Source organism: Chiloscyllium plagiosum, chromosome 14, assembly GCF_004010195.1.
Source record: "Chiloscyllium plagiosum isolate BGI_BamShark_2017 chromosome 14, ASM401019v2, whole genome shotgun sequence".
Lineage (NCBI taxonomy): Eukaryota > Metazoa > Chordata > Chondrichthyes > Orectolobiformes > Hemiscylliidae > Chiloscyllium > Chiloscyllium plagiosum.
The window spans coordinates 80,423,514-80,451,177 of record NC_057723.1 but is presented as its reverse complement, the minus strand read 5'-3'; the positions used below and the strand labels follow the sequence as shown (position 1 = coordinate 80,451,177).

Below are 27,664 nucleotides of genomic sequence, written 5' to 3'. Positions count from 1 at the left end.
GCTAGCAGGTCCGGATGGAGGGTTGGGGAAAGGCCGCCTGAATCTCTGTTGAAGGGGAGGACTGAGACACTGTATATTCGTGTTAGCGGAGAATGGCAGAGAAAAGGACTCTGTGTTGGGAGTGAGAGGATCCCCTGTATTAGGAGAGAGAAAGATAGAGAGAAAAGGTCCCTGTGCTGGGGCGGGCGAGAGAGAGAGAGAGAGAGAGAGTGAAAGAGAGAGTGAAAGAGAGAGAAAAGACCCCTGTGCTGGGGCGAGAGAGAGAGAAAGGTAGAGAAAAGGTCCCTGTGCTGGGGAGAGAGAGAGATAGGAGTGAAAGAGAGTAGATCCCCTGTACTGGGAGTTAGTGGTAGAGAAAGACAGACAAAATCAGTCAGTCAGTTCAGAGTTTTCTGTTCCCTGCTGGGAGCGACAGTAGAGAGATCTCGACTCTGAATTGGAGTGAGTGAGAGGGATTTGACTGAGCCTGTCTTTAAGGTTTCCGAGAGAGAGAGAGAGAGAAAAGGTTGGGGTGAGTGATGACACGTGTATAACTGTGTAATTTATGCAGAGTGTGAGACCAGATCCTGTACGCCCTTGCTTAATCAGGACAGAATGCGAAAGAAAGAGAGTTTGGGCTTTATAAACCGGGAAATAGAGTGAGAAGGAAAGAGAGAGACTGAAGCCTGTAGGCTTAGAATTGGGGTGAAACTGAGAGATTGGGTCCTGTGTAGTGCGAGAGAAAGAGAGAGATTTGGGCTCTTGTACTGAAAGTGAGAGTCGATGCAGTCTGGAATTGAGAGAGTAAGGAAGAGAAAATGACTGGATCCTGTATGCCGTGTGAAAGGATAAAACGAGACCCTGTATACCTGGAGAAAGGCAACTAGATTGTCAATGCTGCGGGAATGAGAGAAAGGAAGACAGATTCGATCCATGAGTGTGTGAGAGCGAGACCGAGAGGAGATTAGATTCTGTACAGGGAGTGAAAGAGAGGGGAAGGTTAGGCCCTGTATGCTCGAACGGAGAACAAGAAAGGAAGCGTAGACATTCTATATTGGGAGTGGGAGAGAGCTAGAAAGACTAGACCCTGTATGTTGGCTGTATGTGTGTGTGAGTGAGAGAGAGAGAGAGAGAGAGACACACATACCAGGACCACACTTTTTCTACTGTGAGGGAGAGAAACCCCTATACTGTACATGGGCAGAGACAGACTGGAGACCCTGTTAACTTCTACCAAGGAAGAGAAAGGGCCCTGTTTACTTGCTTCAGGCTGTGAGTATAGGAGAAGGAATGACAGAAATTGTGATCTGGCACTGACCCTTGGAAAGGAAGAGGTGAAGATCTTCTGTGCTATGAATTGAGAGAAAATATAAATGAAACTTGTTGCTTATACCCATTCCTAAAGGTGGAAAGAAAACACACTCCACCCTGTTTGGTAGTAGATCGGTGGAAACAGGTTTACCAAACTCTTCATCAGGTGCTGGATAGTGCTATTCGAACAAACGGGGAATTACCCTGTGTATATTCCAGGATTTGCCATCTCTTCTTGGCTTTGGTCAATTATAGTTTAGTGGGAACTGTATCATTTTTGTGACTAGTCAGAGCCAACAAGGAATCCCTGGATCTCTGTAGAGTGTTGAAACTTCAGAGCTCTACTTCAAACATCTGAAGGGGTAAGTGATCACACAGGGAAAAGCCAATGTTTACATAACTTTGGTTTTAATGTGCTGTAAAATAAACTAATGCTCAATATCTAATGCTTTGTGACCACTATCTGTTAATTGCACTTTAAATTAAGTTACTTACGTTGTCAGTAGCACACGACTTTTATAAAGTAGTCTATCAACCTTGGAGTGCAGGTTCACAGATACTTGAAGGTGCAGTTGCAAGTAAATAGGATAGTGAAGGAGGTGTTTGGTATGCTTTCCTTTATTGGTCAGGGCATTGAGTATAGGAGTTGGGAGGTCATATTGTGGCCCTACATGATGGTTAGACCACTTTTGGAATACTGCATTCAGTTCTGGCCTCCCTGTTATAAGAAGGATGTTGTGAAACTTGAAAGGGTTCAGAAAAGATTTACAAGGATGTTACCAGGGTTGGAGGGTTTGAGCTACAGGGAGAGGCTGAATAGACTGGGGCTGTTTTTCCTGGAGTGTTGGAGATTGAGGGGGGGGTGAACTTGTACAAGTTTATAAAATCATGAGGGGCACAGATAGGGTGAATAGCCCAAGTCTTTTCCATAGGGTAGGGGAGTTTAAAACTAGAGGGCATAGGTTTAGGGTGAGAGGGGAAAGGCTTAAGAGACCTAAGGGGCAATGTTTTCATGCAGAGGGTGGTGCGTGTGTGGAATGAGCTGCCAGAGGAAGTGGTGGAGGCTGGTACAATAACAACATTTAAAAGGCATCTGGATGGGCATATGAATAGGAAGGGTTTGGAGGGATATGGGCCAAACTCTAGCAAATGGGACTAGATTAATTTAGGATATCTGACATGTATGAGTTGGACGTGTGTGTGTCCTTCGTTTGGGGATGTTCAGGACTTTCATGCTGCGTTTACGAATGATGTACAAGACGGATAAACAACTAGTCATCTTTAGACTTGCACTTAATTGCAACCACCAGTGTTTCAACTGTAGAGCAGCAATTGGCTGCTGTCCATGTAGGTACCCGGATAAGTGAAACCAACAGCCCATAGCAGAATCCACAAAAGGTCGGGAAGAGCCATCAGCTGCCCTCATTCATTCGGAATAACTCATCATTTCTGTGTGATTTGGAGAGGCTGAATTGGATGACTGATGAAGTTGAATGTAGGTAAATGTTGGGGTATCCACTTTGGAGAAAAAATGCTGACTATGATCTGAATGGTAATCGGTTGGGAAAGAGGGAGGTGAAACAATATCTGAGTATTGCTGAAAGTAAATGTGTCGGTACAGCAGGCGGTGAAGAAGGTAAATGGAATGTTGGTCTTCATGGTGAGAGGATTTGAGTACAGGAGCAGAGATGCCTAACTGTATAGGGCATTGGTGAGACGTGGAGTATTGGTCTCCTTATCTGAGGGGAGATGTCCTGGCGTTAGGGGAGTGAGTGAAGACTGATTCCTGGGATGGCAGGACTGAATTAGTTAGCTCTATATTCACTGGAGTTTAGCAGGGGGGGGGGGTGGGGGGGAGGAGGCATGGTTACACACAAACCTATATAAATTCCAACAGGATAAGTACAGGCAGGATGCTGCTGATGACCAGATAGTCCAGAACCAGGGATCACTGTCCAGGAATACGTGGTTGATCAGATAGGATCACGATGAGAAATTTCTTTACCTGGAGAGTGAGAGCCTGTGGAATTCTCTTTGACAGAAAGCAGTCGAGACCAAAAACATTCCATGTTTTCAAGGAGTAAGGTAGTGTTCTTGAATGCTCAAGGGTATGGAGAGCAAGCAGGAACAGGATATTGAGATAGATGATCAACCATGATACCAGGGTCTGTGGACCTGAAATGTTGACTCACTTCTCTCCTCAGATGCTGCCAGACCTGCTGAGCTTATCCAGCAATTTCTGTTTTGGCATCTTGTAGCTCGGTTGGCCGGATAGTTGGTTTTTGAGTTTAGGTGATGCCAACAGCGTGGGTTCCCTTCCTGCACTGGCCGAGATAATCTTCGAGTCCCTGCCCTTTTCAAACTCTCCCCTTGCCTGAGGTTTGTTGACTCTTGGGTCGAACTTACTCTCTGTAATGAGGGAGCAAGTTTGGAAGGGCTGAATGGCTTATTCCTATTTTCTATCACGAAGTTCCTTTCGGCACAGATTTCTTTCCAATGCGGAAATTTCATTTCCAAATGAGATGAGAAAATTCCTACATTACTAAAAATACACCATCACTTTGTCCTGAATTATGTCTACCTCCAGTTGGTTGTATTGACTGACCTTTCCTCTGTTGTAATGGACATCATTGAATGCTGCTTGAATGTTTTACAGAGCAACTCTCTTTAAGGGAAGTGAGTCCTGTCAGCCTGTGGTCCAACTTTGCGGATGAATCTTTCTTTGAGGAGAATGGAGCAAAAATCCTAGAGCCTCACTTTGCCTTTCCCAGAGTTAGTGTTGCTGCAGGGATATTGTTCTGAAGCATTGTCTTGCATTTGTTTGCACAAACTGCTAAACTTTCCCCAATCATACCAGTTTGTTATAGTTCAACAGTATTCAAGCTTTCATTTCCAGGTGGTCCTTTTTCCTTCACAGGGTTTTTTAAAAATCCTATTGATGGTATTAAAGCTTTTCCACCTCTGGGTGAATCTGACCTTGTACAGCTGAAGCTAATGTAACGTAGCCTTCTTTCTTTGTTTGATTTCTTTCTCAGGTGATTGTAATGATGGATGAGTGTGAAGATGTTTCCATGGCTCTCAGTCCTGACTTCTGTCCGAGTTTCCGACTGGGTTCCAGGAAGTTGCTGTCTGTGATCCAGGACACCTCTATGCCCTTCTCCCCTGTGCCTACGACCTCCCCCAGTTGCACAGTCAACACGAGTAACCTTAGCTCCTCTGATGGGTAAGCAAAGGCAGTGAGAGAGCTACTTCTTCTTTGTGTCATCTTGGCAGTCGTGAGTGTGGTGCTGGAAAAGCGTGGCAGGTCAGGCAGCATCCAAGGAACTGGAGAATCAACGTTTCGGGCAAAAACCCTTCATCAGGAAAGATTTTTTTATTCATAGGATGAGGGTGTCGCTTGCCAGGCCCAACATTTATTGCCCATCCCTATTTGCCCAGGGGGCAGTTAAAAGCCAGCCACGTTGCTGTGGGTCTGGAGTCACATGTAGGCCCAGACCAACTAAGGATGGCAGTTCCCTTAGTGACCCAGATGTGTTTTTCCAACATTTAACAGTGGATTGAAGGTCATCATCAGACTCTTAATTACTGATTTTTATTGAATTCAAATTCCACCATCCGACATGGCAGGATTTGAACCTGGGTTCCCAGAACATTACTAGGGTCTCTGGATTAACAGTCTAACCACAATAGCGCTAGCCCATTGCCCTCCCATTAAGTGGTAGGGAAAGATTACAGTTTTAAAGCTCCTTTGTGCCTTGGTTCACAAAGACTTAGGAAATGAGGAGCCAAATGCTATCTCGCTCAAGTCTGCCCAGGCTCCAGCCAGCTGAGTTGGGCAGGTCCAGGATATGAATTGAATAAACAGGCTTGCTTTGTGCAATCTTGTAGCTTATTCTTTTGAACTTTTCCTGCCAGAGCTGTTTGTGTGACTGGTGTGAAGACTGGGGTCAGCAGGGTGATTACAGTGTTTTGCTGGTGATGTTGCTACGGCAATCGGATAGTTAATTTAACAGGATCTAGTTGGGAGCAAGTAATATGGACTGAATTGGCGATGGATCTGTAACACAAGCATATTAAGCTGTTAAAGTTCCTTTTGGTTTTGACTTCTGTGGATCCTCTCCCTCTCTCTCCCTCTCTCTCTCTCTCTCTCTCTCTCTCGCGCCCTCTCTGACCTACCCCATGAATTTCACTTCCCTTAATCTTTCTTCTCCTGCCTGGTGTCAAAGTGCTCTTCCTGTCATGTTTTGGGGAAATGGGGTTGTAGATGCGAGTTGCTGCTGAAGGAAGGAAGGTGTTTGTGGTGGAGGGAGTGCAGTGAAGTTTGACCAAACCGATTCCTGTGACGGTGAGGCTGTCCCACAGAGATTGCACCAACTGGGATTGACTTCTTCAGGGTTTAGGGGTGATCCTACCAAAACTTAGAATGTTCTTCAAGGGCTTGACACCGTGGATGCAGAACGAATGGGGTGGGGCAGGTGATAAAATTCATCACTTGGAAAGTTTTACATCTTTGGAATGAGCGCTATAGAAGTTCACCATCGATTAGATTCAAGACAGAAATTGACAGATTACTGAATTTTAAAGACCTCGCAAGACATGGGGATACAGGGCAATGGTGCGAGGTGGATGATCAACCATCATCTAATGTTTCAATGATTAAATAAATGCAAATTGTGTTTTTGTACTAGATGCAGCTAACCTTGTTTGATTCCATTGTTAGAACAATCACAACAGCTCTTGAAGCTTTCGAAGAGCTATTGGGAGCAATTGTCTTGTAGCTCAATAAAAACCGAAAGAACTGCAGGTGCTGTAAATCAGTAACAAAACCCGCTATTGCTGGAAAAACCCAGCAGGTCTGGCAGCATCTGTGGAAAGAAATCAGTTTACCTTTTGGATCCAGTGACCCTTCCTCAAACTTCTGAGGAAGGGTCTGTGGACCTGAAACGTTGACTCCTTTCTCTCCTCGGATGCTGCCAGACCTGCTGAGCTTTTCCAGCAATTTCTGTTTTGGCATCTTGTAGCTCGGTTGGCCGGATAGTTGGTTTTTGAGTTTAGAAGGTGATGCCAACAGCGTGGGTTCCCTTCCTGCACTGGCCGAGATAATCTTGGAGTCCCTGCCCTTTTCAAACTCTCCCCTTGCCTGAGGTTTGGTGACTCGAGGTTGGGTCAAACTTACTCTCTGTAATGAGAGAGCAGTCTATGGTCCCCTGGTGGTAGTGACCATCACTTTCTCTATGATAGCAGCTCAAGACCAAATCAGGATGCAGTGATTTATTAGCATAAGGGTGATGTTGAAGAGGAAAGTTCTTGCAGTTGACTGTCAGGGAGATTGTTTTGAGATAAATAATAAACAGCCATCCCAAGTTTGGGTAATTTGATTTTAACCATGTAATTGGGTTTCCTGAAGGCAAAGACAGTCATGAGTGAGCTTCAATACTGCCCAGCTGTTAAAAGCCCTCTGGGACGTTGATAATGAACAAAAGCTGACAAAGAAATGTTATGTCCCTGGTGGAAACCCTCCACTGAACGGGAAGACTGTTTATTTTACAGCAAATGCTCAGGAAGTGTGTCGCTTAATATTAAATCATGATTGAGGAGTGTCATTGCGAGAAAATGGAAGATTCAATTGGGATCCAGTCCAAAGGTCTCTGACACATTCTGAGCGACATTTATTACTTTAGTGTTGATTTGGGGTTGGCTTATGTTTTGTGGAACTCGGCCAAAGTGAGGACTGCAGCTGCTGGAAACCAGAGTTTAGATCAGAGTGGTGCTGGAAAAGCACAGCAGGTCAGGCAGCATCTGAGGAGAGAAATCAGAGTCAACTTTTCAGGTCCACTGACCCTTCCTCAGAAGTTCCAAGTTTTGTGGAATCCTACTGGAGCTGTTTGGAATGTTTGTCAGCTGGTAATCTTTTCTGCTGCTTCAGGACATGGAGACTGGTAAGAAGTGATAGGTGAAGAGTATGTTTTAAGAGGAAGGCTAGAGAATGTATAGCCAAGAGTGGCTTGGAAAAGAGGCTACAACCTCTGTGACCTGCTCATGGTGGTGAAATGAAATGAGTGATTAACAGCAACTTTATAGTTGCAGAAAGAGACTTTTTCAAGGCGTCTTCACTGCACAGAATAAGAGATGTTAGAGTTGTTTTTATTGCGATGCAATGGAGGAATGAGGCAACATTGTTAAAGGTCTGCAGATAATTGAGTATTTCAGTGAAAAACTGAGCTCAACAATCGAGGTTCTTTAACATTAGAGACTGAAATCTGAGAAAAAGAAAGTGGTTTAGTTGCAGATTGGACTGAAGTTGAAGAAACCGAAACAATGAATTTAAAAAAAAAAAAAATTCTGAAGAAAAGGTGCAAGCGAATAAACTTTGGGTGGAACTTTGATCACTACAAATGGGATTGAACAAGGACCTAGAATGAATGTTCCAAATGTGAGGCACTGCCTTTTTGTTTCAGGAGAGTGGGTCAAAGAAACCAGAGGTGAAATTCAGAAACAAACCGAAATCACTGAAAACACTCCATTCTGCAGAAGGATCTTGAGATGTTAACTCTGCTTTCTCTCTGCAGACCTGCTGAGTTTTCCCAACAGCTTCCAAGTTTCTGATTTCCAGCATCTGCAGTTTTTCTTTTGTGTTCAGTGTTAATTTTCTTTTTTCTGTCACTTATGTCAGGAAGAAGTAAAACCAGAGGCAGTAAGGTTTCTAGACCTGTCTCAATCTAGAATGAAGGGGCTGGATGCAAAGCACGAGTGGAAAGGGGAGAGTGTTGAGGAAGTTGTGGCTGATGTTGGATATGTGCTATGGGATGGCCAAGTCCATTACAGAATCCCGACAGAGTGGAAGTGGGTCATTTGGCCCATCGAGTCCACACTGACCCTCCGAAGAGCATTTGACCCAGACTCACCCGTAACCTTATGACTCTCAATTTCCCATGGCCAACCCACCCTAACCTGCACATCTTTGGACTGTGGGAGGAGACCGGAGCACCCGGAGGAAACCCACACACGCACAGGGAAAATGTACAAACTCCACACAGTCGCCCTAGGCTAGAATCGAACCCGGGTCCCTGGTGTTGAGGCAGTTGTGCTAACCACTGAGCCACCATGTCACCCCATCCAAATGGTGTCCTCCTCTGTACCTAAACGGAAAGGAAACCAATGTTTCAAATACTTGGAATCAAAATGTGCAATTCTCTACAGTCTGCATAAGTGTCAACTTGATTAACTTGTTTAAGGGAGAATTAAAAACTTGCACAGTTGGTTAAAACTGAGCAGAGACGAGTATTGTATAAATTGCAGCTAAGTGACTGGCTCTTTTTCAGTGAGACTCCAAGACGTTGCCTGAATATGTCGAACCTGAGTAATGGCAGTGAGACATCAACATCTCCGGACTACGTGGGCAGGGGTCAGTAAAAGTTTTCAAACTTATTATTTTTAACGTGAAATGGCAAAGCCCCTCTTCCTTCAGGCTATTTATTATCATCTTTTTGGAATCTAAAAAAAATTAGAAAACACTAACATCTCTACAGGGATAGAGAGAGGGAGACAAGCAGAATCTTGAGTCAACAAGCTTTCATCCAAGTCCATCTTTTTGAGGTTTTATATTCAGGATGTTTAGTAAAAGGCTGGATGATGCATATCTCAAATTTACAAGAAAATGAAATGTTTTTCTTTGAGACTGGTCCCCAGCAAACAAAACTAGGGAAATAACTGAACCACTGATATCTTAAAGTAAAATATAAACAAAATAAAGGATTATTTATGTCAAAAGTTTAATTCTGCAACAGCTTCTCTATTTATCCAACCACCAAGAAATGGTGGTACCAGTGACTTTGACAGGGCAAAGAAAGAGGCTCTGCCAAGGATGAGAAGCTGGCCACTAAATAATGAGGCAAAACTGGAAAAGTAAACCCCTCTGGGTTACAAACAGAACCATATGCAATTTGTGTGGGCTAAATAAGCTCAAAGCATTGAATGTGTGGCTCGAAGGTGGAAGTGGGAAAGATGGATTTTGATTCCCGGAACACAGTTGAATACTGGGGAAAGAGGGAGCTCTGCTTTTGGAATGGCCTCATTGTGACTCTCACTCGGGCCAGTGTCGTAGCAAATTGCATTTAACTGGCATTGCAGAGGGTTCACGTTAAGGGAGTTTTGGAAAGTTTAAAGAAAACAATTAGCACAATTTGGAGCTAGATAACCAATGTTGAACAGGAAGGGACAGCTTATTAACATAAAAGTGCACCAGCAAGCAAGGTTAACAAAAAAGACGTCAAATAGAGAATCTCTAGTGTGATGGATGAATTTATAGAAATAGTCAACATACTTCAGTATTCCTATCAAATGGACATGATGGCAAAGTGATCAAGATTAGAAACAGATTATTCGAAGCTATTGGAAAGATGAGGAGAAAGAAAAATAAGCTGAGGTTGGTCAGTCAATAAAGATCAGGATCTTACAGTAGTGAGTCGTGATCTTTGCTCAGAAGAGACAGAATCAGTTCATATGTTGATAACAAATAGCCAAGGAAATAAATCGCTGGTGGGATTAGTTTTAGGCACTCCTAGAGTGTAGGATAGAATAAAAAGCAAGAGAGAAGTGGGGATCTGTGAGAGATCATATTAATTGTGGACATATTAATCATGAACAAAACCAACTGGAAAAGGTAATGTGAAGAATAAGTTTGTAGAGTGAGTTTGGAAGAGTTTCTTAGAACAATACATTCAAGAACTAATTGGGACAGGTTATAATTGGAGTTGGAATGTGTAATGTAACAGTGTGAACGTCATGACCTTAAAGAAAGAATTCTCTGGATTGGAATGCTCTTTTGAAGATGGGAGGCTTGGGGTCTGAAAGTCTCAACTGAAACTTGACTGAAAGGTGGTTCTAAGGCGAGAAGAATGAAGACCGAATCAGACTAGAGGAAGTGGATGAAGATCTCGGATGGTAGAGGAGTGGCTGCAGAAATGTAAGGATATACTTCACGTCTCTCGCCAGACATGTTTCCATTTCGGAAGAAAGATTCCAAGAGAAAAAGGACTCCGCATGTTCGGCAAGAGGTTTGAGAACTTAGAAACCAGCAAAAGATAATTGCAAAAAAAAAGTTAACATGAGAGTTAACTAGCAAGAAATATCGAATCTTTATAGTGTGGAAGCAGGCCATTCAGCCCACTGAGTCCACACTGTCTCTCCAAAGAGCATCCCACCCAGAACTACCTCCCGACCCCATCTCTGCAACCCTGCATTTCCCATGGCTAACCCACCTAGACTGCACATCTGTGGACAGTATAAGATGGTCAATTCACCTTAACCTGCACAGGTTTGGACTGTGGGAGGAAACCGGAGCACCCAGAGGAAACCCACACCGACACGGGGAGAATGTGCAAACTCCACACAGACAGATAGTCACCTGAGGCTAGAATCAAACCCAGATCCCTGGTGCTGTGAGGCAGCAGTGCTAACCACTGAGCCACTGCAGCCTCTAAAATCTTAAAAGGAAAGAGCAGTTGAAGTAAATATTGCTCCCTTGGAGGATGAGTGGAATATTAGTTATGGTAAACTTGTTATATCTCCTCCTTTTGTTAATAGATGATAGGAAAAAGCATCTGGAGCATATTAAAGTCAAGAGGCTAAAGGAAAGGAACAACTTAAAAGTACCAGGAAATCCATGGGACTGCAAACTGTCTCCTGCACTTGATATCAAATGTTTGTAGGATCTTAAAAGATAGTGGGAGCAGAGACATTGGGTGCATTGATGGAATGTTCAGAGTTTCCTGAATTCTCGCAAGCTCCCTGTGAACTGGAGAAGCACCAATGTAACACCTCGATTCATGAAAGGAGGGCAACACCAAATAGTAAACGATATTGCATGCAGAGGAACCAGTCACTGGGGAAATGTGAGCAGCAGGAAGTTTAAAACTGATGATACGTTGATGCCGAATCAATGTTGTCTTCTGAAAGAAAAATCATAGTTGGCAAATTTCTTGGTTCTTTGAGGATTTGACAAGCAGAATGGATAAGACAATAAGAAGCCGGAACCAGAGTAGGCCACTGGCCCTTGTTTTCAGCTCTATCGTTCAGTGTGGTTTGAGGCTGCGCTCTCATTCCTCCAGTCCAGTTTTCTGCCTCTTCATAGAGCCATCCAGCATAGAAACAGCCCCTTCGGTCCAACCAGTCCCTGCCAACCCGGTTTCCCAAACTAAACTAGTCCCACTTGCCATGGTTGGCCCGTATCCCTCAACTTTTCCCATCCAGATGCCTTTTCGATGTCATAACTTGCTTTCTTACTGTTTTAAATAGCGGGCTGCGTTCTTCCTGCCAATGTGGACTGCCTACATTTCCTCAAGTTTTGTCAGTCGTTATTGTCCACCCACTTAACCTACATTCCTTTGCAGACTCTCTCTCTGTATTTTCATCAACACGTGCTGTCCTGCCCATGTGTCATCAGTACAGTCTGTCCCTACATCACAATCCCAAACTAAACTAGTGCCACCTCCATGCACTTGGCCCAACTCCCTGCAAACATTTCTTGTTCATGTACTTATCCAAATGTCTCTCAAGTGTTGTAATTATACCTGTATTAGTAGAGACTCTTAAAATTGAAGGACCAGTGCTGATCCTGTGTCACTCCACTATTTGCAATTTGATAATCTAGAAGTGTCCCATTTACCCTGACTGCTGCTTTTTTAAATGGCTAATCTTCTACCCATACAAAATGTGTCAACTTCAGTATCTTTAAGACATAAGTGTGTCGCATACTCGAAAATCAAATGCGTAGTGTCAACTGGTGCTCCTTCAGCCACAGGGCATAGTCTCAGAATAAAGGCAGCAATTTAAGACTGAGGGAAGCAAGTTCTTTTCTTGGAAGGTTGTCTTTGGAACTTCTTGTCACAAGAAGATGGAGGCCTTCTTTCTATTTGAGGCGGAGAGATTCTTGACCGGTAAAGGAATCGAAGGGTTACGAAGAAATTGCCGAGGGTTCAGAAAAGATTTACAAAGATGTTGCTGGGACTCGAGGGTTTGAGTTATAAAGAGGCTGAATAGACTGGAGTATAGCAGGTTGAGGGGTGACTTTGTCGAGGTTTATAAAATCCCGAGGAGCATAGATAATGTAAAAGTTAAGGCTTTTCTTCCCCAGAGTAGGGGAGTTCAAAATCGCACAGCATATTTTCAAAGTGAGAGGAGAACAATTTTTTTAAAAAAAAAGGACATGAGGGACAATTTTCTTTTTTACGCGGTGGTTAATGTGTATAATGAGCTGCCAGAGGAAGTGGTGGATGTGGGTGCAGTTACAAATCTTTAAAAGACATTTGGATAAGTACATGGATAGGAAAAAAGATTGAGTATACACAGTGGATTTGAGAAGAATTGTGCTGAAATGTACAGGATCCTGAGGGGACTTGATAGTGAAGGTGCTGATGCTATGTCTCCTTCCATGGGGGGGAGGGGGAGAGGGGGGAGAGAGTCTGGACGTAGGGGTCACAGTTTAAAAATTAAGGGTCTCCTGTTTTAAGACCAAGGTTTGGAAGAATTTTTTTTCTTGGACTGCTAGCTTTAGAATTCTCTCCACCAGAGAGTAGTGACTACTGGGTCATTGAACATTATCAAAGATACATTTACCAGGGGGGGTTACAGAGGGCTGGGAGTTACGTGGAGTTAAGGCCACACTGAAAGCAATGGGCTGAATGGCCTTCACATGTTGCTGTTATGTCATGTGGAGCTCCACCAGCCTTGCCCCTTTTACTTACAAATATATCACATTCCTGCTACAGAGCCAGATGGATATTAAAGTGCCTTGTGCTCTCCAGTCTGTAAAAGAGCAATATCTTCCAATCCATGAAGTCTCTTGGCTGCACCTGTTATTAATTTTCGGCTTTGCCAATAGTTAAGACTTTTTTTTTGTAGGTTCTTTACATTTAATTTTGCCTTGCAACTAATGATATTTGTCCCTCTATGGGATTGAGTGATTGGCTGTGATGATCCAGTTGGTGTGCTCATTGAAGAGATTTACTGGAGTCAAATGGGTAGAATTTTCACTGAGGGGTGTCTCTATGGATCAGGCTCGTGTATTGAGCTGGAACCCATGTCCACCTTTTTTGATTTTAAGCTATCAGGATAACTATTTCAGTTTTGTCCTTTGCTGGTCTCCTCTAAAGCTGGTCCTGTAGTGGTTCTGGTATTGACCTGGTTAGCGTGGTAAGAGATGTAGATCTTTCCAGTTATCTTTAAACAGAACTGCAGCTGTTTACTGACGGTGAAACCAATACTGTCTCCATGGGGTTGGGGGGTGAGGGCTAAACACACAAATTAAAATTGCAAGAGAGAATAAATACATACAATCTTTGTTTCAGGTCTATGCCTAGACTCACCCAGCCTAACTGATGCAAGTGAATTGTAAGTAATGTTATAAAGTATTGCCACTGAGTAGATGAGAATGTTTAATGATGCGCGCTACAGACAAAGGAGACTAGTTTAAATGTGCAGTATGGACAGATTAGGCCAAAGGGCCTGCTGTAAACTTCTGATGTAGATTAGGTAGTGAAATCTGCAAACTAAAATGGTTATGTATCCTGACTGCAGAGTTGTCAAAGTAAAGTGGGAATTGTTTTAAAGAAAAATGTGCTTTTCACTCATGATGAGAAACTAAAAACTGGGAAAATGAGTGAAAGGCCAGCATTCTTAGTGCCATTCCTCATGTCCTGCTTTCTTGACAGCTGACTTATGCAGGGGATACCATTGTGTTCTGTGGGAGCTGTGCAGGGAAAGTATCTTGCTTGGAATATTCTCTCTCAAAGCTAGATAAGTGTCAGCATTACCCCTGACGTAGCTGTCTGAATGCTGCTGCACAACTTCCTGTTTGACTGAAGACCGAGCTTCTTGTGAAGAACATGAAAATATAGCAATTACGGCACGATGCTCTCTCCTGTGTATCGAGAAGCTCGGAGGAGAGGTCAGCATTTCTTATGAGTGGAATTGAACATGCCTCTGAGTCTGGGCTTTGAAAGTTCACGTTTGTTCCTGGCTGGCACAGTGTAGCATCTCTGTGGGATCAGCTTGGAGCTTTATAAGCAGCTGCAGTTACCCCCGTCTCTCTGCAGCTTCTGTGTGATAAAAACAGGACTTATTTGACCGTAGCTAATCCTGGACCACGTGCCAAATTTCACAATCCTGCCTCTTTGTTTTAAAGAGTGCATTCCGTTCATGTGTTTCAGGTCCTCTGGATGCTGGAAAAGACTTTGCTGTTTGTTTGTTTTTTTCTCAGCCAGTTTGTAGAGTGCAGTGAGATAAGGATATGTTGTGGTGTTCAAGGGATAACTCCTTTCCAGGGCACCAGTGTGCACACTGTCCTGTACGCCGTGCCGTGGGGTTTTTAGCATTGATCTAAGCAGGCAGATGAATCTGGCTTTTATGTTTCATCCTAAAGATGATGTGTTTGACAGTGTGGCTCTGACTCAGTCTCGCACTGATGTATGTACTTGTGTCGAGTGAGGGACCTGTCCTTGCAAGGTTCTGATTCTGAGACGAGTACTTTTCCACTTATTGTGAAATCGTGCTCATCTCTCCTTTAATGTTTCCTGCTTGGCATGGGAGAATTCTGGAATTTATTCACTTGAGGGCTGTGGGTGTCACTGGCATTTATTACCCGTCCCTCATTGCTCCCTTGAAGGTAGGGGTGAGCTGCCTTCTTGAACCACTGCAGTCCACCTGCTGTGGGTTGACCCACAACACCCTGAGGGGGGGAATTCCAGGATTTTGACCCAGCGACTGAGAAATTGTTCAGGAAGCTCAATACCATCCAGGACAAAGCAGCCCCACGTTGTCAAACAGCCATCCCACCCACACTCACTAGTAACAACATATACCATCCCCAAGATCCACGGCAGCAACTCTGCAAAGTCCTCTTTGACAGCACCTTCCAAACGCAGGACTTTCCACCAGGAGGCCAAGGGCACTAGATACGTGGGAACATCAGTCTATAAGTTCCCCTCCAAGCCAGTCCCCATCCTGACTTGGAAATATATCCCTGCTCCTTCACTGTTGCTGGGTCAGAATCCTGGAATTCCCTTCCTTCATGTTGGCCTCCCTACAGCAAATGGACTGTAATGGATTGAGAAAACAGCTTGCTATCACCTTCTCAAGGGCATCTAATGCTTTAAATTGTATCTTAGCCAGGGGTGTCCACACACTCCATTAATTAAAGTGTTGGAGTACTGTAGATGTCCTGTGGGGTTTTCTGGAAAGAGCCCTGACAGTTGTGTATGGAGCTGTCCAATTCCCATCTTCAGTGGAATTTCCCACCTCCTGTGGTTCAATTTGTTGTAGAATTTGATTGTGAATTTCCTGTTGTAGCTGCAATTGCAGCCTTTTGCTTCCCCAATGCTTAACCTTCCACTGTCTGCTGCTCTCTATGCAATTGCCTTTGCTGATTTTGCTTGTGTTTTCTTTTAACAGCAAGCTGCCCACAGGAAGAGCACAGCCACTTTTGGTAAGAATCCACGTTGTTGATGAGAAGCAGCTCTTCAGACTGTTAAGTAATTAGCATAAGCACAGTCTAATTTGTAGAACACATCCGTCTGAGATGGGCATGTGCTTTTCTGAGCTGTGGTGAGGTGAGAGAGGTGTGAGATGAGGAGAATGTGGTTTCTAATCTGTTTACATTATGACCCAAGCTGATGGTACTATATGACAAGCTCAATCCAGAAGAAACATAGTTTGATTTTCTTTCTTTGTTTTCATTACTGACTCTCATCCACGTCGATCTGCAGGTGTTCTTTACTAGCAGAATATAGGCTTATTACACAAAGATTGAATAATACTCAGTTTAAAAAATCTCAAACAATGCAACAAAGTATTTTTTACTCTGCTGATCAACACCAGTCATTAAAGAGACTCCAGTTCATCTTAACTCTTTAGGTCTCCATCTTAACTCTTTCGGTTTTTACTCACTGTCTCCTTCCAACATGAGGTTGTTGGCTTACTCAGAGCTGGTAGGTTTGTTCTCAGACATTTCATCACCATGCTAGGTAACATCAGTGTGAAATGTTGGTGTTGAATCATCAAATCCCTACAGTGTGGAAATAGGCCTTTCGACCCAACAAGTCCACAACAACCGTCCGAAGAGTAACCCACTCAAACACGTTCTCCTACCCTATTACTCTACATTTACCCCTGACTAATGCTACACATCCCTGAACGCGATTGGTAATTTAGCCTGGCCAATTCACCTGACCTGCATGTTGTTGAATTGTGGGTGGAAACCCATGCAGACACCGGGAGAGAGTCTCTTGAAGCTGGAGTCGAGCCCAGGTCTGTGGTGCGGAGGCAGCTGTGCTAACCGCTGTGCCACCCTAGTATTCTGACCCACTTGCTATTTTTTTAAAGCAATGCTTCACCAGAGGCACACTGATGTTACCTAGTATGGTTACGAAATATCTGCAAATAAACTTACCAGCTCAGCGTGCAAGTCAACAACCTGAGCTACGCACTTTCTCAAGAACTTCCTTCCAGATCTTTCTCACCAACTGCAGAGACAATTTGATGATACCTTTGAGTCTGCTCACAAATCTGAGAGCCTACACTTCCTCAGCTGCAGTAACTTGGAGGTTTCTATCCAACTCTCCTGACCTGAAAGCTGCTTAAACTCGACTCTTCTGCTGAGGTAACTGGCTTCTGCTGAGCTCTTCTGACACTTCCTCAGAACTGGCAGTGAGGAAAATGTCAGTTTATGCACAGAAGATAGGGTGGAGGGAGGGATGAAAGAGTGAATGATAGGTGGGGGTAGAGCCCAAAGAGAGAGAGAGAAGAAATGTATGGTGGCTCAGTGGTTAGTTGCTATTTTTTTAAAGCAACGCTTCACCAGAGGCACACTGATGTTACCTAGTATGGTTACGAAATGTCTGCAAATAAACTTACCAGCTCAGCGTGCAAGTCAACAACCTGAGCTATGCACTTTCTCAAGAACTTCCTTCCAGATCTTTCTCACCAACTGCAGAGACAATTTGATACCTTTGAGTCTGCTCACAAATCTGAGAGCCTACACTTCCTCAGCTGCAGTAACTTGGAGGTTTCTATCCAACTCTCCTGACCTGAAAGCTGCTTAAACTCGACTCTTCTGCTGAGGTAACTGGCTTCTGCTGAGCTCTTCTGACACTTCCTCAGAACTGGCAGTGAGGAAAATGTCAGTTTATGCACAGAAGATAGGGTGGAGGGAGGGATGAAAGAGTGAATGATAGGTGGGGGTAGAGCCCAAAGAGAGAGAAGAAATGTATGGTGGCTCAGTGGTTAGCACTGCTGCCTCACAGCGCCAGAAACTTGGGTTTGATTCCAGCCTCTGGTAACTGTCTGTGTGGAGTTTGCACATTCTCCGTGTCTGTGTGGGTTTCCTCCGGGTGCTCCAGTCTCCTCCCACTGTCCAAAGATGTGCAGGTTAGGTGAACTGGCCATACCAAATTCTGGCATGTATAGTTTTAGCTGTACTAGTCAGGGGTAAATGTGGGATAATACTAGGGGAATGGGTCTGGGTGGGTTACTCTTCGATGGGTCGGTGTGGATTTGTTGTGCCAAAGGGCCTGTTTCCACACTGTAGGGGTTCTTTGATGATTCTATGATGAACCCTTGCTAGGAGAGAGAACTAAAACTTGGTTCTGAAGCCAACCCTGATGTTTGCTGAACTAAGCCTTTGAAAAAAAAATGATTATGAATGCAATTACTTGTCCAAGCTGACTTCTCTGCTCTGAAATAAAAACCCAACTGATGGCTTCATGTGGCTGGACAGTAATAGACTGGACAGTATCAACATCTTATTTCATTTACACCCCAGGGGTCTAAAGTTTCTCTTTCTGAGCAATGCTGGATTTACAGTACGTTCTATATTTAGTGATTTTAAAAAAAGTCCTTCTCCATCTTTTTTCAATTGATCCAAATTCCAAAAATAACAATCGATTACACCACGTCATCATACTATTTAAATAGTTAGAAAAACAAAAAAAGAGCTAGCTTTAAAGCTGTCTTTTGATGGAATTTGGAATGTAGGATTAATTCAAACAAACCAGCCATTTCAGATTTTGCTTTTCTTAAAAGAAAATCTCTGGGAACCTGTGACATACAGGAATCCTGAAGGTGAGGTTGCATTAATGACCGACCTTGTTCTAACCAACCACTCAAACCAGTTGAATGGAACCTCTGCTTATCTAAGAACAGCCTTTGATCAAAGTGACTTCCACTTTTTAAGGGGAGGGGATAGAAAGAAATTGAAGCACTGTTTTAAAGATTTACAAGAGTAACACGCTGCTAAGATTGGTCAAGATTCTGATGCATATCTACTACCTGGTGTTAATGCGGTGTCTGAGGTGGAGTTCAAATCCTGCCACAAAGTGAAGAAACTCAGTTCAATAAATGCAATCATTTTGGGTCAATAGAAACCCCTAAAGACAATGATGTTAATCTTTATAACCCCAATGGTCTCACTAGTGCCCTTTGTGCAATCCTCTGTTGGATAGCTGGCAGACAAACCCTCTCCACAGCAAACAGCTAACTCAGAAGAATGAAGAGTTTAACTCATTGATGTGTTTACCTTGCAGCCAAAGATTCTCTGCAGCAGCCCGATGTTCAGTGTGGCTGGTCATCAGAGTCTGGTCCTGGACCATGCGGATTTCCAAAGTCTTGGACACAACAAGGAAAATGTGAGGAATTTACTTTTCTCCTGTTCTGAAATTGATTTCATTGGAAGCATCCTACCACGGAGTTTCATTGCTTCATTTTCTTCAGTCATTTTCCTGGTTGAACTTTGACAGCTCAATCGCAGTCAGTACTATTAACGTGGGGCATGTTCTCCAACTACCTTGTCTGAAAGGTCAGCTGAGGAAGCTGGGTCAAGTTTGGTTGTGTGCAGAATCCAAATGTTCAGGTAACAGGCCCAGCCTTGATGTTGACTGTGATGTATTGTTTTCATCATCAATGCCTCAGAATTCTTAGAACATAGAACAGCACAGCACAGGAACAGGCCCTTTGGCCCTCAATGTTGTGCTGAACATAATGTCAGATTACACTAATCCCTTGTGCTTGCTCTATGTCCATATCCCTCCATTCCTTGCATATTCATGTGCTTACTAAGAGTCTCTTAAATGCCCCTGTTATATCTGCCTCCACTCGTATCCTAGGCAGTAGATTCCTATGTGTTTTTTACAAAAAAAAACATGCTGCTCCTATCTCTGGTGAACTACCCCCGCTCAGTAAATGCATGCTCCCCCCTAGTATTAGACATTTCAACACGGGGAGTGGGGGGGTGGAAGGAGGGGAATCTGACTGACTGACTGTCATTTCATCAAGTCTCCCCTCAACCTCTGCCATTCCAGAGAAAACCACCTGATGTTTTCTAGCCTCTCCTTTTAGCTCATACCCTCTAATCCTAGTAAACCTCTTCTGCCCCCTCTCCAAAGCCTCCACATCCTTCCTGTAGTATGGCGACCAGAATTGAATACAGTGCCCTAGTGTGGCCTAACCAAATTCTTATAAAGCTGCAACATGACATCCTGACTCTTCCCCTACTGAACTCCCTGACCAATAAAGGCAAGCATGCCATACACCGTCTTTACCACCCTATCCACTTGCGTGGCTGCTTTCAGGAAGCTACAGATTTGAACCCTAAGATCCCTCTGTACATCATTGCTGTTCAGGGCCCTGCCATTAACTTTCCCATAACATTTGATCTCCAAACGTGCAGCACAGCATTAAACTCAATCGGTCATTTCTCCACCCATTTCTGGAACTGATCTATCTCCCACTGTATTCTTTGACAACCTTCTACACTATCCACAATTTCCACCGATCTTTGTATTGTCTGCAAACTAACTAACCTGTCCTTCTATGTTTTATCCAATTCTTGTGATCCTTTTTATGCTCAGGAAGTAGAGTGGTCGAAACCACCCATTTCCCGAACACCCGTGATCCCGTTAGAAGATCCCAGTGTCTGTGGAACAGGATCTTCGAAGCCCTCTGTGGTAAGTCCCACCTTAAACCGAGGAGTTGGAGAATTGGAACGGTTCTGCTTTCCACTTTTGTATCTTCTCCTCCATCTCTCCCAACCTGCGGCAGTTCAGACGTAAACGATTGCTCCAAGCTGGTTGATTGCTGTTGAATTGGCTCTGATCCCTCCTTCCCTGGAGGCTAGTTGGAGCAGTGATGCACTTGTTTAAGACTAATTGTGGATTTAACCATCCTGAATCCAATCGTCTGCCCCGTACGGTTTGTCTGATGACTGAGCCATGAGAGTAGACTTTTAATTTGGTTATTTTTATCAGGTAATCAAGGCTGATATATTTAATATCCATTCCCCAGTGGCTTGTGGGGATGTTCTGAGCCATTTCTTTGAGCTACTACAGTGCAGTGGAGCAATTCAGCATGGTGGTGTTGGGGGAAGGGGAGGGGAATCCCAGGATTTTAACCCAATAATGGTGGTGATTATTCTCCCATGTACCAAAGACCATGGTCCTTCAGCTGCTGAGGTTTGGGGTGTCTAGTGTATCATTCCCTCTGTACCCTAGGTGGAGGGTACAGAGGGAATGGTTAAATGGATAAATGCTGGTTGCCTGTGTGTCAGTCTGAGTGTTCTTGCATTAATTCAGGCAGCAGCCACCATTCCTTCACACACACAGTCCTGACCTGTGCGTAGGTGGAGGAGGGGCTTTGGGACTTCGAATCATAGAAATCCCTAAAGTGTGGGAGAGAGGCCATTTGGCCCATTGAATCTGCACTTACCCTCCAAAGAGCACCCCCACCCAAACCCAGCCCCCTGCATTTCCCCATGGCTAACCCACCCAGCCTGCACATCCCTGAGCACTACAGGCAATTTAGCGTGGTCAACCCATTATAACCTGCGCATCACTGGTCTGTGGGAGGAAACCGGAGCACCCAAAGGAAACCCACGCAGACACAGGGAGAACGTGTAAACTCCGCACAGACAGTTGCTTGAGGCTGAATTTGAACCGGGCTCCCTGGCGCTGTGAGGCAGCAGTGCTAGCCACTGAGTTACCATGCTGCCCCTTTTGTGATCTTAGTTGATCTACTCGCTCCAAAATACCTGCTCAATGACCGACTGCAGCAGCCAAGTTATTTACGTGTGGTGTGGTGTGGTTGTGGTTCTAGGAGATGGACCCCTGTCCCTATCCCCAGAATGGCGGGGGATTCAGTGATGTTGATACTGAGGCACATGGATAGGGTGAATAGACTAAGCCTTTTCCCCAGGGTTGAGGAGTCTAAAACTAAAGGGTGTAGATTTGGGGTGAGTGAGGAAATATTTCAAAGGGGCCTAAGGGGCAACTTTTTCACGCAGAGGGTGGTACGTGTATGGAATGAGCTGCCAGAGCAAGTGGTGGAGGCTGGTACAATTACAACATTTAAAACATGAATAGGAAGGGTTTAGAGGGATATGGGCCGGGTGCTAGTGAATGGAATTAGATTAAGTTGGGATATCTGGCCGGCATGGATGGGTTGGATCGAAGGGTCTGTCGGTTCCGTATGACTGAGCATCAAGGAGAGGTGATTACTTTTCCACAGAGTCCTTTGCCTTCAAGGTCTCCTGTGGCATTGGATTGGGTTGGAAAGGTTTCTTTCCAGCTGCCAGGATTCTAATCCCTAGTGTTACATATGGTCCCAGCTGCTGGAGTGGCTTCCATGTTGTTAGATTCCTTAACACCACATCTTCCCTTATCACAGGGCAAACACTCACTCTCCCCATCTCTTCAATTCAACAAACATCCATCTCTGCTCCAGCCCATGTTACAGTCTTGTTCCAAAGTGGCAACCAAACTGAGCTATAAAATAATGATGTTTCACTGAGTCTTCAGGTTTATGCTGGACAATTGAACCTGCGGCAGTTTAAGTCTGGTCCTGTTAGTGTTTTAAAAACTCTGATTATTCCTGTGAGTCTCCCCAGTGAGAGGGAGCCCAATGTTCAATCTGCTTACCGTAATCCTCTTAAATTTCAGCCAGACTTTGAAATGGCAGGAGCCGGGAGCCCGATGTGGACGGAATCCCTCAGCCTGGATGACCCGATGAACATAGATGGGGTGTGTGGTGATTTTTCTGAGCTGTCGCAGCGTGACACCGAGGTAATGCAGAGATCCTCACGCTGTAGTTGTTATCCTTTGGTGAGACTTCCCTCCTTTTTTGTTCTGGCTGCTAACACCCAAGCAGGGCACGCGTGCTGACAGAGTTCCTGCAGCTGGCTGTATCATTCCCAAAGAATATTGGGACTGAAACTAGAGTGCTAGATATGGTCATCACCAGTTGAAGTAACCAGGTTCAGTTTAGGTGAGTGGTTGGGTAGCACCGATAGACTCCAGGAGAAGGGAAGGTAGAGTCCCCATGCTGACAGGGACAGAGCATGAGGTCAGAATGGGGCAGGCTCTGATGCCCTGATGATGGTTAACCCCTTGCTGACTCCCTGCCTGGGTACAAGCAAGGAGGCTGCATTGAGGTGCTGCTCAAATGCAGCCAAGTGGGGAACTGCAATGCTCAGTGATTTCATGATGGAAGAAGTAAAACAGAAATTGATCTTCTTTGAAACCACCTTTTAAATATAAATTTATTTGATTCCGGATCTGAGGTCATTGTAACTGAAATCTCAATTCTGTGCCAGATGGGATGAAAGGAACAGGAGGGCATGATGTGGAGATTTTAATAAACCTGTTGCAATAAAGATACTGAGTTCACCACAGACAGACTAGCTGAGACCAGCAAAGCTATAGTGGGCAGCACGGTGGCTGTGGTTAGCACTGCTGCCTCAATGCGCCAGGGACCTGGGTTCGATTCCAGCCTCGGGTGACTGTCTGTCTGTGTGGAGTTTGCACATTCTTCCCGCGTCTGTGGGTTTCCTCCGGGTGTTCCGGTTTCCTCCCACAATCCAAAGATGTGCAGGTCAGGTGAATTGGCCATGGGAAATTGCCCAGAGTGCTCAGGATGTGCAGGCTAGATGGATTAGCCATGGGAAATGCAGGGCTACAGGGATGAGGCAGGGAGTGGATCTGAGTGGGATGCTGTGGACTCGATGAGCTGGATGGCCTGTTTCCACCCTGGGAGATTCTATGATTCAATGTAAAGTGTAGCGTCTTTAATCAGTTTGGAGTTGTGAATTTCTGCTTCAGGCTGCACACTTGTTCACTGAGGTTGAATTGCAGTTTCTGGAGCTGGCAGACCCCAGTATATAGATATATAATAAAATACACCGGGATAGCCAATGGATCAGCTGTGATGTTTGTCCTACAGGGAAATCCACGTGTGACTATGTCATCCAGCATGGCTGCTCTTTTCACCAGCGATCTCCTGAACCAGACCACAAGCATGAGCATGGTCAGCACGATAGAGTCTGTACACGAGAAGGTACTTATCCACCCGTGTTTACGGTTGCTGAAGTCTGTGTCTGGGAGTTTGTTTGAGTCGTCTGACTGTGAGTTAGTGTTCTTGCTGACAATGGGCTGAGATTCCTCCCAGAGAACTGTCCAACTGAATGTTACCTGCAACTTGCCAACAAAGTCCCCTCATGTCTTTGTTCTACTCTGCAATTTCCAAGTTTTCATGATAGCTGGTGACCCCTCAAGTGCAACAGATTAAAGCACAAGGCAGTACGTTAGGTTGCTGTCCTGCTCACAATCGTTTGATTTTGTTTTTTGTATCAAAGTGTGGTGCTGGAAAAGCACAGCCAGTCAGGCAGCATCCGAGGGGCAGAGGAGTCGACTTTTCGAGTATAAGCCCTTCCGAAACGTCCGCTCCCCTCCTCGGATGTTGCCTGACCAGCTGTGCCTTTCCAATGCCACGCTTTTCGAGTCTGACTCTCCAGCGTCTGCAGTCTCCCTCTTTCTCCTTTGTTTTGGCGTGTTGACTACTTCAGGCCACATTTATTGTCCATTCCTCCCGACACTGAACAAGCAAACATAATGCCCTTTATTTGTTTGGGATGTGTTAAATATTTACCTAGCTAATTAATAACCCACAAGTGTTCAAAAAAAGCTTTCCTTTTTTAAAAATAAAAAATTCGAAGATAAACCTAACAAAAATGCACAATTTCTTCAAGTTAATTAGTGGAGAAAAACATTTTCAGATGACTTTTCAGAACTGGCTCCTATTTTTGATCTTTTCAGAAAACTACAGTGCAGCATGATTTGAGTCCTCTGGTATAACTCTCAGAAAGTGATCAGGCAAAGTTAGCCAGTAATGAGGAAGGCAAATGGAATGTTGGCCTTTTATTTCAAAGGGAATGGAATCTAACAGTAGGGCGGTCTTTCTAAAACTATCGAAGTCACTGGGCACACCACAGTTGGAAAACAGTGAATGGCATTCAGTTCTGCTCTCCCTGCTACAGGAAGGATGCTGTGAAATTTGCAAGGATGTTGCCAGGCTGGAGGGTTTGAGCTGCTGGGAGAGGCTGAATAAGCTGGGGCTGTTTTCCCGGGAGCGTTGGAGTCTGAGGGGGTGACCTTTATAGGGATTTATAAATGAACACTGTCTGCCAATTTCTCAGCAATAAACCCAAACAAGCAGACCAAACACATCCAGAAACCCTATCCACTCCCCCCGCCCCCCCATGTCAAAGACATCTCGGAAATGACTGCTAGCCTACTCAGACCCCTTGCCATCATGGTAGCCCACAAACCCACCAACACTAAAACAGGAGCTAATGAACTTGAAAGACCCTACACAGACAATGAGCAAAACTAACACCATTTACAGAATAGCGTGCAAGGACTGTAATAAACAGGCAGAAAACTAGCCACAAAAAGACATGACCCTCTCTCACTAGTATCCTCACACATGGATGAGGAAGGACACCACTTCGACTGGGACAACACATCCATCCTAAGACAAGTCGAACAAAGACACGCACGAGAATTCCTAGAAGCATGGCATTCCAACCTGAACTCTATCAACAAACACATCGAGTTAGACCCCATCTACCACCCTCCTGAGAAAAGGAACAGGAAATAACATCACCACAGAAAATGACATCACCAACCCAAAAATATAAATGGAAAACGGGAATCTTCAGCATTGCTTCACATGAAGTCCACTGAAGATCTTACCTAGTAAGATAACAATGTCTGGAAATGAACTTTTCAGCTCAGCGAGCAAACCTACATCCAAAACCTCAACCTGAGCTACAAATCTTCTCAAAACTCGCTAAGGGATTTAAAATCCTGAGGGACATGGGTAGGGTGAACAGCCAAGGTCTTTTCCCCAGGATGGGGGTGTCCCGAACTAAAGGGCACAGATTTAAGGTGGGAGGGGAAAGGTTTAAAGGGACCTGAGGGGCAACTTTTTCACGCAGAGTGGTGCGTGTATGGAATGAGCTGCCGAGGACGTGGTGGAGGCTGGTACAATTATAACATTTCAAAGGCATCTGGATGGGTATATAAATAGGAAGGGTTTGGAGGGATATGGGCCAAGTGCTGGCAAATGGGACTAGATTAATTTAGGATATCTGGTCAGCATGGACGAGTTGGACCGAAGGGTCTGTTTCTGTGCTGTACATCTCTAACTCTAATAGTTTTTGCCCCTTATGTAAGAAAAGGTAAGCTGCATTGGAGAGGGAGAGAGGGAGACCAGGTTTATTAAGTGGATACTGTTGGAGGAACTGTCTTGAGGAGAGGCTGAGTAGGTTGGGCTCAAGAGTGAGAAATGACGTTATTGAAACAATCAAGATTCTTCGTGTCCTTGACAGGTTAGATATGGGAGAGTTTACAACCAGAGGGCAGCATCTGAGAATAAGGTGTTGTCCTTTTTAGACCAGGATGAGGAGGACCAGGATGAAGGAGCAAATCTGTGGAATTTGGTACTGGTGGAGGGCTGTCGAAACTGGGTCTTTTATATTCAGGGCTGAGTTGAGGATCGACCATGATCTCTCTAAATGATGGAGCAGACTCAATGGGCTAAATAGCCAACTTCTGATGTTTTTGCCTTTTTCTTACGGTGTAATCTTTTTCTTACACTCATCATGCTTTGTTTCAAAACCTCCAATCTATTCGTTACAAGGATTTTTAAAAAGCTTCATTTGAATGTGTGAATAAATGTCCAGAAATTCCCATGCCACTCTCTTTCTGAACTCAAATGAAATGAAAACTCTGTCTCCCTTTCATAATGCTCATGAGAAAGGAATGAAATTTAAAGCTGGAGTTGTGATTTTGATCACTTCGGAATCCAAACTTCCTAAGAAGAATAAATCAAATTTCTATCATGTTTTGGGGATGCTGGTGTTGGACTGGGGTGTACAAAGTTTAAAAATCAGGTTATAGTCCAACAGGGATTTTTGGAAACGCTAGCTTTTGGAGCGCTGCTCCTTCATCAGATGGTCGTAGAGTATTTGGTTATGGTCTTATACTCCATAACCACCTGATGAAGGCGCAGCGCTCCGAAAGCTAGTGCTTCCAAATAAACCTGTTGGACTATAACCTGGTGTTGTGGGATTTTTAACTTTTATCATGATGTTTCCAACTGTACTGATCTCAAATTTAAAATCGCTAAAGAGTTCTACTTGAGAGTTAAAAGAACAATCTTCCAGGCTCTGAGTTCAAAGTCATGACAGGAAGGATATTAAGTTGGAGGGAGCTCAGATTTCCCGGGATGTTGCTGGGTATTGAGGGTTTGAGTTGTAAAGAAAGGCTGGAACTTTTTTCACTGGAGCGTAGGAAGTTGAGAGTCAGAGTGATCAAGATGTACTGCAAGGAAACAGACCCTTCGGTCCACCCTGTCCATGCCGACCAGATATCCTAACCCAATCTAGTCCCACCTGCCAGCACCCGGCCCATATCCCTCCAAACCCTTCCTATTCATATACCCATCCAGGTGCCTCTGAAATGTTGCAATTGTACCAGCCTCCACCACTTCCTCTGGCAGCTCATTCCACACACGTACCACCCTCTGCATGAAAATGTTACCCCTTAGGTCTCTCTTGTATCTTTCCCCTCTCACCCTAAACCTATGCCCTCTAGTTCTGGACTCCCCCACCCCAGGGAAACAACTTTGCTTATTTATCCTATCCATATCCCTCATAATTTTGTAAACCTCCATAAGGTCACCCCTCAGCCTCTGACGCTCCAGGGAAAACAGCCCCAGCCTGTTCAGCTTCTCCCTGTAGCTCCGATCCTCCAACCCTGGCAACATCCTTGTAAATCTTTTCTGAACCCTTTCGAGTTGCACAACATTTTTCCGATAGGAAGGAGACCAGAATTGCACACAATATTCCAACAGTGGCCTAACCAATGTCCTGTCCAGCCGCAACATGACCTCCCAACGCCTGTACTCAATACTCTGACCAATAAAGGAAAGCAAACCAAATGCCTTCTTCACTATCCTATCTACCTGCAACTCCACTTTCAAGGAGCTATGA

The 27,664-nt window shown here is 44.5% G+C and overlaps 1 protein-coding gene across 1 annotated transcript in view; it reads left to right on the top strand.

Moving 5' to 3' along the window:
* Positions 1-261: 261 nt before the first annotated feature.
* LOC122556870 (M-phase inducer phosphatase 1-B-like) overlaps positions 262-27,664 on the top strand; it is a 45,523-nt gene continuing 18,120 nt past the window's right edge. Inside the window, exons 1-9 of the mRNA XM_043704126.1 lie at positions 262-1,652; positions 4,326-4,513; positions 8,613-8,695; positions 13,638-13,680; positions 15,739-15,772; positions 18,867-18,968; positions 20,190-20,285; positions 22,272-22,394; positions 23,551-23,664. Coding sequence (XP_043560061.1) covers positions 4,335-4,513; positions 8,613-8,695; positions 13,638-13,680; positions 15,739-15,772; positions 18,867-18,968; positions 20,190-20,285; positions 22,272-22,394; positions 23,551-23,664 — 774 coding nt within the window. The 5' untranslated portion in view covers positions 262-1,652; positions 4,326-4,334. The remainder of the gene's footprint in view (positions 1,653-4,325; positions 4,514-8,612; positions 8,696-13,637; positions 13,681-15,738; positions 15,773-18,866; positions 18,969-20,189; positions 20,286-22,271; positions 22,395-23,550; positions 23,665-27,664) is intronic.